This window comes from Phasianus colchicus, chromosome Z, assembly GCF_987193195.1.
Source record: "Phasianus colchicus chromosome Z, bPhaCol1.hap1.1, whole genome shotgun sequence".
Taxonomy (NCBI): domain Eukaryota; kingdom Metazoa; phylum Chordata; class Aves; order Galliformes; family Phasianidae; genus Phasianus; species Phasianus colchicus.
Window position 1 is genome coordinate 72470647 of NC_143476.1, and position 14770 is coordinate 72485416.

Here is a 14770-nt window from a genome sequence, read left to right on the forward strand (position 1 = left end):
TTCGCAGTGTATTCTATAGTAATGTTTTCTATGGATCTTCTTTTACCAAGGTTTATTTACTCTTCTGCAGTTTACACTGTGAGTTTTTATAAATAACTTCTCTGGAGAAACCGGACATTGCAGCTGCTAATTGGACTGTCCAACATACAAAAAAAAACACCTTTAGAAGGACCATCTTTATTTTTATGTTTTGCAATTTCATTTTCTCTAAATCCAAATGTTACAGTACGTAAACGTTTTAAAAAATGTTATAGTAAATTATCTTGTAAACAGAAACCGAAAATGCTAATGATGCTTTCTATCAATGGGAAAAAACAAAAGCCATTTAGATGTGACTTCAACAGTGAATTCCCAGGTTATAATTACTAAGCAGAACTACAATTCATGGCTAATTGTTGTGGGAAACAAGAATCGGCAAAATATAGTGAACGCAAGTGGTCCATGATATGCACGAAAAATCAAGATCCTTTGTATACAGTCAGGATCACTAATGTGTCCTACTTGCAATTCTACATAAAATTTCTTAAGGTATGTAGTTCAAAAATTAGATGTAGCTTTATACAATCAGATAGAAATCTTTTAATCAGTTAACACATTCATCAAACAGTACAATGGTTACCACTTCATGACATTTCATGCCTGCATTGCAATAAAATAAAATGCAATTATTCTTCAGTAATCACAGACAAGAAATAAAGAACACCAGTAAAAACAAATATATGAAGGTCAATTATTTACAGAAACAGCTTTTCCACTAGAGCAGTCAAAAGCTGTTACTTCTTTAAGAATAGTTTGCAATTAGACATTCACCTCCCCCTCAGCTCTAGCAACCTGCATTCCTTGCTGATGAAAATTTGGAATACTATCTGTGAAACGTCAAAATACATCTCTCAATTGTAAATATACCTCACTAAAATAAAGAATCAACCTGAAGATTTACTTTCTGCAAGGTCAATTCACAAAATGATTCGTGCCTGAAGACTATAGTGATAATTTTACCCGCATGAGGCTGACAGAGTGATTGGCAGACCTGATTTGAACATCTTACAGAATTCCAAAATACAGAACATGGAAAGGTAGTATGTTCGAATATCCTTCATGAAATAGGGATACAAACTTTTTTTCCCCTCTTCAGCGGATTGTACACTTCTATCTTCGATTTTTTTCATACTCTTTATTTAAAAACGTGGCATAAGAAATACCGCTTCTTACGAACTCTCAAAAATAGAACACGTTTTCAGAAGATTGTATCATGGGAATACTGGATTACCTCTCTGCTTCCGCCTTTGCATAATTATCTCATTAATGTCCTTCTTTTTTTAAAAAAAGCTTATTCTTAAAAAATATAAAATAACTTCAATGCCAACTCCCCTTTCGCTTTGCTGCTTATCTTCCTAAAATCTCCTCAGCAATATTTTCTTAATAGCTTGTAATCATTCATAGCTAAAATATGCAACTTATACCATTTTCAATCTGACTTCTGAATCCCAGCTTGTTCCTTGTAACAATTTGCTGTCACTTACCATAATTTCATTTTGTGCAACAGTGCAGATAAAAGGCGATGATTGTGTACTGAATATCTTTATTATATACTTTATGAAAAAGTTTCAACTAAACAGTTTTTAGGATGGTTAATCCCTTTCAGATCAATAAGAAAAAAATTGAAAATAAAACAAACTATATACTGACATCAGCATACGTTTTCACTTTGCTATATAATTCTCCTCTATGCCTCTGGAAGTGCTGGCTCCAGATAATCCTCAAAGTATAGTTCTGACAGTACAAAACCACTAAATACACCCCATGTTGTTTCAAATAGAGTGGTGCTCTTTGAATCCTTTAGCTAAAAGGAAAAGAGAAAGAATGACATATCTTTCAAGATGAAAATTAGCTTAAATTATTGCTGAATTTAGATGAGTCCCAATCCAGAAACATCTCTGATTCTTACTTTCCCACTGATGGTGAAGAACTTGATGGGAACACTGGAATTTAACTAGAGTTGAAACAGTTTTGGGAATTTTGACTACAGCCTACAACCTAATGAATAAGAAGTTGTAATACTCTACATACATATCTCTAAATACATCACTGTAGATTAATTACAGTACTTAATACCAGATGTTTAGTAACATTTCATAAACCTTAGAACATTTGCTCAGACCTGAGCTGCAATTATAGGAGATGTGAATCTCCAGTTCGCCCATAATCCATTAGTTCTATGAAAATTTTCTGGATATCTTTGGGTGTCCAACATATCATGGAACATCAACATTAGGCACCATCTAAATCCCTCAATGTTTTATTCAAGACTTGAAAGTGGTTAAAAAAAAAGCACATATAAAAATGGGCAAAAAAAACTTCCACAGAGTAGCTCATTGATAAAAAGATTACTTAAAGGATAACTTAAAATAAAGGTGATACCAACAGAATGTAAGAATGCTCAAGAAATTAAAGCAGAATTAATTTCCAGACCAACTAAACACACCATAGATAACCATGTAAAAAAATGCAATTTCTGTGACTACTTCCAGCCTATAAAATGGTAGCAGTTAAATTACTTTTGTCCCTCTCTTTATCCACGCTATGACAGATCTATGAATTGTCTGGGTTCCTCAAACATTTTTTCCTAGTATAACAGTGTCATTTCCAGTATTTTAGATCTTCTCACTACAAAGGACACTGCAATCAGAAGCTTTTCAGAGAAAGAATTTTGCGAAATCTTGAAAGGTCATACCTTTTCTGTTGAGTGGTCGTTTTCGCACACAAACACATATCCTGTGCTCATCAATCTATAAAGGAAAGATACAGTTCACTGAAAGATTCTAAGTTCCAGTTATAGATTATTTTATTTCTATTTATGAATTAATTAAACAATTTTTAATTAAGAGATTTTTCAAAGACTGTGAGTCATATAAACAGCAAAAGCCAACTGTATCTGCAAGAAACTAAAAGGGACAACTATGCATTAAAAATAACCAAATTACTTGCAGATAGTGATATGATGCTGTAGAGTACTTGGTACATACTGCACCATAGTAAGCAAACCCAGCTGTAATAGGTTGGATAAACTATTGGTGGAAATTGTTACAATCACTGATTTGGATCACAGACCACAAAAATCTGATAATGTGATTTAAATGCAAATCAAAGGCTCTCATCAGCTCGAAAAAAAAAAATCAAACATTATCAAATATTTCAGCTATATATAAAATAATCAAAAATCTTCACATTCAGTGAGGTTTTCCTGGGAACCTAAAGGGTATTGTCTGCACATCCCTTACTATCCCTGGAAAATCTAGAAAAAACAAACACATGCTATAAAGAATACTAATACTAAGCTACTTGTTTTTCATGTTTACAGACAGAACTGCATTCATATAGTGAAAACATTAAAAAGACACAAAAAATATATAAAACATTCCCACACTGCCTGGATACTTACAGGATCAGCAGTTGTCAGTGGTCTATAATCCAAATTTCCCCTGAAATCTCTTATCATACACATAATTTCATAGTTGGGGTTTGTAGCATCAACATCCTACGGAAGTAAGCAAGAGAATTTCTTACATTTTTTCCCGAAATTAACAGATTTCAATACCTTCTGTACTTAATTATAAAGAAAAATACACATTAACTGATGTAGCTAATTTACTGAACATAAAAGAAAATAGTTACACTGTTTCTATTAATTTAGTATCTATAGTCAATCTGAGACATAAGACTATACAGTGAACAAGTGAGTAAACCATTATTTGCGCTATTATGCTTCACAAAACAGTGCAGGTATTCTGGCTGCTCCAAACAGATCTGAGTGAGTTGAAGTTTGATTCTACTACTGGTCCTGAATTAACTCTTACAGTAATTTGGATACACTGTCAATTCTTCCAGCATTCCTGGAAGCTCCAAGAAGTAAAAGCAATCCCAAGGTTACACAATATGCTACATCCAGACACACAAGGCCTCCCATCCCTAAACTTGGAACCATGAATAGCACAGCAAAAAGACACGTGTCATGGTTTCATGTTTTTTGGTTTTCAGTATTCCGCATTATAACATCATGTAGTGCACAGGCAGTTAAAGTGTTAACGCTCCAATTCCAGGTACCTATCCCTATACATTATGGAAATCATGGGATCTGGCCCTTCCAGGTGGGGCAGTCTCTAACTGCCTGGCAATGGGTGCTGGAGGGCTTTCCTAGCCGTTCCAAGCTTTTCAGGTTTGACTCGGTCTCAGGAATTCTCTCTCTCCTATCTTATTTGATTTATTAGTCTCAATTTCAATTAGATCGTATTATATTGTGTTATCTTGCATTCCAAAATCATAGTTAGTAAAATAAGTTTTCCTCCATAGATCGTTGCCGCTGTTTTTTTTTCCTTCCTTCCTATTTTGTGGGGCTGGGGGGGGGGGTCAGGGGCATACATTGATCTAGTTAACTCCGTGACAACATGCAAGAACTTGTGCGTGGAGCCTAAGCCTTGTCAGCCAGAGCATCTAAGCTGAGAAGGCTGCAGAATTCCTTATATACCCCTTCCTGTCAGTTTTTACAGTTTCAGGACATCCTACTGATGCCATACTCAGCTCGTTCTGGTCCACATACTTTACTGAGCTCTGCATGGCTCATCACACGTAAGTGAAGTAGCATAGGCACTTTCAGAAAGCACTGCACTGGGGTTAACAAGATGAAATAGAGCCACCTGATGTCTATGAATCTGTGAAAAAGTTGATCGCATCCCAGACAAAACTGCGCCCTGGTAATTAGAAGTTGACTATGCTTATGTTCTTAACCCTAAATACAGCGAACCTAAAACCACTCAGAGTAAGTCTATATAAAATGTATTATAGCTTAAATATTTCCTGCTATAATTCTGAAAAGGCTATTACATATTGCAGAAAAAAGTAATTGTTCTTTTAACTCCACATAAAAATCATACCCACTAGAAGACACTGGTTACCTAATTATCACTGTACTTCACAACAAAATGCACAAAAGATAGAGACAGGTCAACAAGACAGCCAGATCTTCTTCATCCAGAAGTCAAAGACTTCAGCAGAACAGTGTCTTCACAGAAAAAATAAGAGAATCTCAGGTTTCATACCATGTTATAAAATAAAAATTATTTGTTCCTCACATATAGTTATGTTTTGTATTTGTTTAAGCAAAGGAAAGTGAGAAAACATGAATTCAACATCAGTCCTTTTAGTCCAGCTTAGAAACATTATTAAAGCATGAAGTAAACTAGGTGAATTAAATACTCAGTGGTGGTACTTATGTCAGCAGCAGATCAGTACTGCTCTTTAGAGAGACTAACACATACTCACAAACCTGCCAACAAGATTACACTACTACTTTTGCTGAACTTTTACACTGCTGTGACAGAAATTAACTTATTATTAGATCTTTTTCCTGATAGGATTAGCAAATTCATCTCTTTCACACAAGTTTCTAAGAATTTATTCCCAACCTGCCTGCATGATGCAAAGCTAAACTTTAAAGCCATAGACTTTAAAGAAGTTTAAAAGAAGTTTAAAAAAGTAAAAATAAATAAATAAAAATAAAAATCAAATTGAGCTTCAAATGTTTATCTGACAAAACGTCAAAGATCAGAAATTTCAATGTTACAATAAATTGTTCTATCTCAAGCCAAAGCTTGATGGTTTTTAATCAATATATTATCCTTAAGATATAGGTATCGTCAGCACTTGTATGAAATAACATATGGAAAAATATATGGAATAATACACAGAAAAATAAGTAACTGCACACAATTATTTGTGTAGGAATAAAAAGAGTGGGAAAACTGTCTAAATACTAAGTTATTGGAACAATGCAAATATGCACAGTGTGCAATGCAAAATGACGTATCAAATTTGTATGTAGGAGAAAAAACATTTAGTTTCAGGATTATCATCATTCATAAAAATTATATAAGAATGAAAAAAAGTATGATCTAGGCTAAAAATACTAACCTGAGCTCTTTTTTCTCTCAGTTCTTGCTGCTGTAACCTTCTTTTTTCACGTTTCTCTTGCAATTTTTCAACCTCTTTTACACAATTAGATTTTCTACGTGCTTGGAGGAAACGATATAATTTAAAATATTTTCAGAGTGTTGCGCGAGTTTAATAATTACACTACTACTTCAATTATATTCATTAATCAATAATCGGTACACATTTATATCTACTATCTTTTTAAATAAATCAGGGTTAGTGCAGGATAATTACAGGAATTCAGTGTCTAAAATTTATCAAATAAATGAAGGGAAATGGAACAGTAATTAAAAAACAAAAATATAAGGAAAGTGATCCTTAGAAAACATTTGGACAGGTACATGTGATCTCTTGGTTTGAATTAAAAAAGTCTAGACAAATGTAGAACAAAAACAAAAAACAACAATAAAAAACCCACAAATTCATGATGCGAAGATAAAAGATAACAAAAGATAAAAGAAAAATAAATTCCAATTATGGCAAAACTGATCATTTGTTTAGCCACTGTGCTCTGAAAAAGCTTCATTAGGAAGCCTACAGACCATTTGTCCTTTATGAACAGCAACATAATCCAAGAGAATCTACATGTAATGTCCAGGATGAAAGAATCCTTGAGATACGGTTTACATACAAGGGGGTCCAAATTCCTTTTTTGCAGCTTGAACTGGAGATATATCTGAAACAGTACCATTCTGTTGTGAGGAAGATGACTGTTCAGGAAGCTGAGTGGGCCGTGCACGTGCAGAACCAGCCACTGCAAAAGAAAAGAACAAAGCTGATCCAGATATTAAATAATAATGTATCAACCCAATTTTGAGATATTTTATTATGATAAGATAAAACTAGGCCTCTTTTGACAGATAATTTACTGAGAATTGGAGGGAAGTTAGATATACACACATATATACAAGAAAAGTTCATTATTAAAGACAGTATGCAGATTTTTTTTTATTCTAATGCATATAGAATCATAGAATCATTAACATGGAAAAAATCCTCTCAGATCACCTAATCCAACCATTCACCAATATTACCCACTAATCCACATCCTCAGTGCCACATCTAACACACTTCTTGAATACTTCTAGGGAAGGTGATGTATAACTGTTTTACCTCATTTCTATAACAAAGAGATGTAAGCTGACCATTTGCTTCACCTTTAACTTTTAATCATTTTTTCTCCCTTCTATTTGCACCCGTACTTTTTTGAGACCTTCTTACAATTCCTACTCAGTTGTTTTTTTTCCCCCTTGCATGACAGGAAAATTTTTCTCTGATACACCAACACAAACTATGACATACCTATGTTGCCTGTGCAAATTATTACACATTCTACTACAGAACTAGTACAACGTATTATGTACATAGAATGAAGAATATACTTGGAGATATATGGTCCTTTAGTGCTGTAATTTTATTTATTTTACAAGAAAACGGACCCATGGTTTCACTCTTTCACTCTTAAGAAATTAAAAAAAATAGTCTCACCTCACTGAACCTACAGTATTTGAAGGAATAAAGGGATAAAAGTGAAAGGCAGCCAAGTGCAGCTCAATTTACAAGTGGAAGAAATAAACTTTTTTGAGATCTAGTTGAAAGGGGTACGTCTACCTAAATTTCTGCATTGATTCCATATGTGATAAGAATGCCACTTTTCTAAAGACACAATGTTCTCTCTTCCCAGTGAATGCAGTGTGAGGAGTGAGCATGCAAGCCTCTCCGGTAGAGTTGAATATTTTGTTTGTTGAAAAGGTGCTTCAAGTGCTTCTGCTTCAGCTCGGCAGTTTCTTGTACATGCTAGTAAAGAGCTCTGCCAGAAGAGCATGAAATTGAAGGTAACAGTTTTGATTAATAGCTTAGAGATGACATTCCAAAAGCCAACATACTGTACAACATAGAGAAAACTGTGGAAACATTCAAAAAGAACAGACAAAAACTCCCAGATCACTTCCAAATACGACAGATCTACTTTACAGTATGAATTTACTCCACTAAATAAGAAAGTATGTCAAGAAAAGCTTAATTACAAAAGAAAAGAACTAATCCTTAGGTACACTGCAAATAGTAAGATGCACAGTACCTACTGAAATGCAAGTTGCAGAGTTCCATACCAAATAAGAGCATTTACTACAAATAACAATTTATATAGATGAGAGGAGAGCCCATCAACTAAATGTCACAAATATAGACTATATTACCTTGAAAATAATAACTGAAAAGCTATTTTCTCCTTACGATATTTCTGATTTGGTTTGCACCCCTGAAGACAAGGCAGTAGGCAGGAAGTGGTTTCTACTGTCCACCTGAGAAAAGTCTGAACTCTTGGAAAAATATGCAAGCCCACTTAAAAAGTAAGTTGAAACAGATGAAATGGAGTCAAGTTTGAATTAATGATACAGAATTAATGTTTGGAAGAGTGATCACCATCACTAGATCAAGTTATGCTTAAAACAGATATGAAAATGAAAAAATAAGGTAATAACTACTCCTTTCCATATTATGAATGTGTTGTATCTGTACTCATCTAATACTTCATTTCATCTATCCTCCTGTTGTATTTTTGTGGATTTTACAAATTTTTCACTACTAACTGCTAGAAAACTGAGCCAAAAACTTGAAAAAATTTTAAGCACACTACTTGTAGTATATGGAAACAATCAAGCTGAAGCAAACTGATGTTTTCATTTGTAAAAAGTCCATGTATCATTTAATGTCACACAGTTAATGAACTTCAAATTTCAGCACCTTCATTTTATTCACCTTAACTTCCTCGATGCTTTGTTGCTTCAACTTGCACATAAATATTGTTCATACAGCATCCATTCCTAAATACACACAGGATTAATTCTAGGAATGATATACCATGTCTTCTACATTGTCATTATTAAAGAATCTTAGAAAAGCTCCAAGTTAGAATCTTTCCATATTGTTTGTTTCCCTGAAATGGAAAGATACAATATTTACCTCTATTATCTCTGGCAGGGGCGTCATTCTTAACAGGTGCCACAGTCCGTCGACCCTATAAAGACAGAAATCTGATATTTGACCACCTCATAATTTAAAATATAAACTGAAGCCTCACCTAGGTTTCCAGCATAACATCAGCAATACAACACAGAGAGGTGATTATTGTCAAATCCATCTCTGAAGAGCCTAGCATTGAGACTATTTGAACTACACAAACTGTTTCAAAACAATCCCCTTTTATATATCTTTTCCTTGAGCTATATCTAGCTGTATTAGTTCCTAACTCTCTCCCTGCCAAACAGATTCTCAGAAAGCCTCATTCACCATGGGGAAAAAATGGAACATATTCAACAAGTAGATCCACAGACAGAAGCCAAATGTAAAAACTCAAGCATTAACAACATGTTTATGAGTTCCGTATGAATAGATTTTACCAACCTTAACTATTTTGTTTACTTTGGCTGATGGAGCAGGTAGCGGCTGTGTCTCAGTGCTAGGTTCAATATCTTCATCAGGTGCAAGATCTGGATTAAGTGAAAATATGCTTTCCAAGTCAATCTATTTAAAATAACAGAAAGAATATTTATGAGTTCAAGAACAAATTCATCTTGTTCATATCTGTTATGTTTGAAAATAAACAAAATATACCCCATAATATATCCCAAAATAAACAAAAATACTCCTCAACAGGTCTTATCCTACTGTAATCTGCAATTCTATAACTGGAAATGTCTCATTTCAAATTTGTTAAAAAAATCAGAAGTGTTAGTTGTCATATTAGTTGACATGTACAGCTATTAGAAAACAGATGTATTAATAATGGTGAAAAGATATTCAGAATTTAATAGTGTGATGAAATTAAAACAGAAGAATCTAGCATTACTGAAGAAAATAAACCGAGTATTCTACGCTGCACAGTATTTTATAGCAAAAACTACCCCAAAAATAAAAAGGTGACTTGAAACTATATTAAATATATTACCATGTTATTTTCATCAAAGAGTTCTTCATTCAAAATCCATTGAGACTTAGCTTTCTAAAGGCTTTAAAATAGTTTTTGTTTCTAGACTGTCATTTCCCCAGGCTGGAACTTTCAAAGATCTAATTACTGTATGGATTCTTTGTGTCCAGAAGGATGAGCTCAGATAATGAAGTCACAGAACATTCTCCTATTTTTTTGCTTTGTAGGTTTTCATCTGACTGGTAAGGTGTAATTATCTCTAAAATGCTTCTCTAAATCTCACCCTGAACAGGGTAAGCAGGCTCAAAACTTCCAGGAAGGAACAACAAAATATAACTGAGACACAGAAATACATCATTTCATAAAGCAAAGAAGTCTGAAAAATTACCGCCAAAAATAAGTTACGTAAATAAACTTTGTAGCAGTTAAATTCCTCAATAAAACAAGCAAATGCAATTCTGACCTACTTCTCCCACTAGTTTCCTGTCTGAACTGAAAGTCATTCTCCTTCTCAAAAAATCTGATTTTTCTACTTGTAAAAAGGGGTTAACGAGGTCAGCCTTTGTAGCTGGATTCAAGATCAGTAAATAAAAAGCACTATTTGAAAGCTATGACACTGAGATCAGTAAGTGAAATTTAATACAACAGAAGACAATGTTTGCCCAAAAGCTCCCATTCAGAAGCCTGTAGCCAAAAATGCAGTTTTGTATTTTATCTTCCTTTCCACTGCAAATTCCAAAGCAACATTCATGGAGACTACGCATTTTTAAAAAACAGTGAGGTTCTAAAATAATTAAGTTTACCTCTTTGCCCTTAGTATCCCCATTTTCAATCCACTCAACAGTTACGCTTTCATTATCTTCATTCAGGGATGTTACCATAGCTTGATGAATTCGGCCTAGAAAAGAAACATATGATCGCTTATTAGCAAGTAAAAAAAAAATCTCAGAATTTATTTGAACCCCTGTACGATGAGAGGCAGGAACAAAAGGGTTAAAACAGAAAGGGGAGTAAGTAAAAATGATTGCTGGTCAAATACTGAAAGTCGGCTGAGATACAATCTGCTAGCAGAATGGGACAATGAAAAAATTCAAGGAGCAGAAAACAGCGGTAAGTAAACAAAACACTGTTTGAAAGCCACAGCACTTAAAATCTTTTTTCTATGATAAGTTTTGTTAAGATTTCCAACAACACAGCACAGAATTTACTATGGTGCACTTCACAAAAACTTTCTGCCTCCTTCCTAGGTTGATACAAGATTAAACGTGCTGACATAGCAGTAAAGCGCCATAAGATTACATTCTGACACCCATCCAATTAGTCTGTAATTCAGCTAAAATTAAGTTGCTCGTAACAATAATATAAATCCTTGTTTCATAAACAACTGCTAATATACCACCAATATAACTTACACAGTGAAAGATCTCAAGCCACTAAGACCGCATAAAGAAGAATAAAAAGTAATGTTTCAGTTGATAAAGATTTTCCTTAAACGTGTGTGTGTGTATATATATATATATATATATTTTTTTTTTTTATTATTATTATTTTTTTAACTAACTTCTATCATATTTTATCCCTTCTTCTAGATACGGTAGCAAGGAGTAATTGCAAAAGCAGAGGAGCCATGCACTGACATAAAAGGATCAAGATCCAAGTGTCACATTGATTTCACATTCATGCTTTGCCCTAAAATCCAAGAACCGAGCTTTCTAAAGAACAAAAGTCCAGTGCAACTGCTTCTCTGACACCCGTCTTTAACAAGCCACTGCACAAAAAAGCAAGCCCTTACTCTGCTGAATTGAGAAGGAAATGCAAATGATAAGTAAAAAATAAATTCTAAATAATATCACTCCCCAAAAGAAAAAAAAAAGAATTGAAAAAAAAAAGAATTAATGCAAAGCTCTTAAAACTTTACAGCAAGATGCATCTTAAACCTTCCATAAATTCCCTCAAAACTGTACAATTTTAAATTATTTATGGTTTACAGCCTATGCACTCCTACATCTGGTGAACTCTGCAGATGCCCTTACTAAGCCACGTTCAGCTTGATTGAAGACCATATATCCACACAGCCTCCCACTCAATTATCCAAGGCCAACAGCACCCTAGTAATTCTCATAAAAACAGCTCACACTGCCCACATTTCACACTGTAGCAACTTGTGTGCATCCACTTATACTTGCCTGTCACAGTCAAATGATGGCTTCAGTGACCAACTCTGTGCACCCAATCATAAGCCAGCCTCCAAATGGTAAAGAACCGTGTGCCACTCCCAAAACAAGCTGAGGCTTCCACCATCAAATATGAAACCACCTTGGCCCTTAGCCATCTGTCATTGCTTAGGTCTCCTCCACTTCACATATTCTTGATAAACTGACTATTAATGACTTGAACAGATTATTCTTTATCCAGTAAACAGTAGGTTGGGAAGTCAGTCTTAAAGAGCCTAAGTGAAAAGAGTTAAATCCAGTTGGCAGGCCATCAGCAGTGTTTCCCAGGACTCAGTACTAGGTCCAATTCTGTTTAATATTTTTATCAATGACTTGATTGGGGAATAGAGTGAATCCTCAGTAAGTCTGCAGACAATGCCAAGTTTTCATGTGCTGGAGCGTAGGAAGAAGCTGATCAGGCTGCACCAATGGGCTGCACCCAGCTATATGGCATTCAGCTAGGTTAAAAGCCGGGCACTACTCTTGGGTCATAACAGTCCCATGCAGTGATGCAGGCTTGGGGAAAACCAGTTTGAAAGTTGCCCAGCAGAAAATGATGGGCATGACAGTCAACAGTCATCTAAACACAAGTCGGCTGAGTGCCAAGGTAGCCAAGAGGGCAATGCTTTCCTAAACTGCATCAGAAATCATATGGCCAGCAGGTCTAGGGAAGTGATTGTCCCTCTGCATTCAGCCTGATGTGACAGAACACACCAGAAGTGCTGTAGTCAGTTTTGGGCCCCTCGCTACAAATAGAATAGGGAGGTACTGGAACTCACACACAGAAAAGTAACAAAGCTGCTAAACGAACTGGAAAAAAAAAAAAACACAAGAGGCAGCTGAGAAAACTAGGGTTGTCTTTTCTGGAGAAACGAGGCTGCAGTGAGTTGAGTACCAGATTCTTTTCTGAAGTGAAAAGTGATACCACACAAGGAAGTGGTCTCAAGTTGCAACAGAGGCAGCTGAGATTGGATATTGGGAAGATTTTCTTCGTGGAAAGAGTGGCCAAGCACCGGAACAGTCTGCTTAGGGAAGCAGTAGAGTCTTCATCCCTGGTGACAGTTAAGAGACCTGTAGATGTGGCACTAAGGACACGTTCTAGTAATGGGACTTCATGGGTCAGGTTAACAGTTGGAAGTCTTTGTCATCATAAACAATTCTGTAGTTCTCCTTTACTAAGACTTCCAGCCTCCAAATCCACCCATGTTTTCTCCTCCATATATTACCTAAATCAGAATTTTAAATATCTCAGACATAATTTGGTAGTCTTTCGGAGAAAATTATTTATACACTCCAAGCCTTTTAGGGAACACTGAGGGACAGAAAGGAAGAAAACTCTTAGATGGTATCTCAAGTTATCTCACCTAACAGCACAAGTAACAGATGTATGTTTTTAGCACTTCTTTTGTTGTAAAGGCTGCCTAATCATTCACATCCAGGTACACCTAGGCAAAAAAGAAATACTGCGAGCGTCAGGAAGGTAGAGTAGATCTTTGCAGTCTGATGTAGCATTCAGAGGGATGGACTGAATACAGCTCAGACAAAAGAAAAGCAAATGGAGGGATGCATGCAGCAGCTGGCACTCCAGGCAGCAGTGCTTTCACATTTGCAGCATTTACCTCACAGAGAACATTACATTACATAACCACTTCTAAACTCTGCACTTGCCCCAAGCGTAAGCACAAGATTCAATTCTCCACTTAAGGATGTTGAGTAGTAGTTAATTTATTATTAAAAAAAGTCTCCCCCTTTGGTTCCTTTCCTTAAAAGGAACTAGTGTTTGCTAGTTTTTATGTCTCTGAACCACATATAATTTATTTTTTAACAAACACTGCTGTTTGTGCTTCTTGAGCAGCACTCCCATGCATGTCCCAGCACTCACATGCACACTGAAGGCAAGATCTAGATTCTCACATGGCAATTCTGGTGCTTAAGTTGCTCACAGAGGGGAAATAAATGGTGACACACACACTGCCATGTTTACACCATGCTCATTCAACACAACAAGCAATATGCACAAAGAGCACAGTCTTCACTTTCCTCTGTACACATCAGCATGGATTTTGAAAAAGCAGGCACATGAGCAGGAACCACAGCCATGCTGACCTTGCCACGCACTGACGTTCCTCCTTTTTTCTACACCCAAACAATGTTGTGCAAATACATCCTGGCCTCAGGATCACTTCCTAATTCTGCTGGTGACCGTGCTGAAGCACACTCACTCAGCAGAGAATTCCTGCACTTCTTTGTAACTGCTCTTTGGATGAACTTTTCTGTGCAAATTTTCTTCGTGCAACATTCTCAGTATACTTGTCTGTTAATTTTTCTGCAGCTAGTAAACAACCCTTAGTGATTAAATTTTCTTCAAGAACACTCTGCTGTAGAACTATTTTAATGAGTTCTCTGATTTGCTAGCAAAACAGATACACAGCCCACTTCTTTTCCTGTAGTGCTGCCACTTCTGCCATTGCTACAAACAGCTTGCTGCAAGGACACAAAAAACTTTTCATCAGCAAGGGAAATGGCAAGACCTAACAAGTTTAAATAAATATAGTTTTTTGTCTTAAGGCATGGTCCAGTTGTCAAAGGAAAACTGATATGTGAAAGATATAACGTTAGTAAAACAGAGTATAAAATATTA

The 14770-nt window shown here is 35.4% G+C and overlaps 1 protein-coding gene across 11 annotated transcripts in view; it reads right to left on the reverse strand.

The window, feature by feature from the left end:
• The window catches only part of KIF2A (kinesin family member 2A), a 53657-nt gene that overhangs the window by 21584 nt on the left and 17303 nt on the right, over positions 1-14770 (reverse strand). For 6 of the 11 annotated variants that reach the window (XM_090132570.1, XM_031608223.2, XM_031608226.2 and 3 more), the window contains 7 exons: positions 10720-10814; positions 9394-9513; positions 8953-9007; positions 6620-6742; positions 5968-6068; positions 3443-3538; positions 2735-2789 (listed from right to left, as the gene is read on the reverse strand). In XM_090132570.1, coding sequence (XP_089988696.1) covers positions 2735-2789; positions 3443-3538; positions 5968-6068; positions 6620-6742; positions 8953-9007; positions 9394-9513; positions 10720-10797 — 628 coding nt within the window. In that variant the 5' untranslated portion in view covers positions 10798-10814. Of the gene's footprint in view, positions 1-2734; positions 2790-3442; positions 3539-5967; positions 6069-6619; positions 6743-7599; positions 7799-8748; positions 8931-8952; positions 9008-9393; positions 9514-10719; positions 10815-13493; positions 14587-14770 lie in introns of those variants that run through there. The other 5 variants (XM_031608224.2, XM_031608227.2, XM_090132573.1 and 2 more) reach the window with 4 other exon arrangements.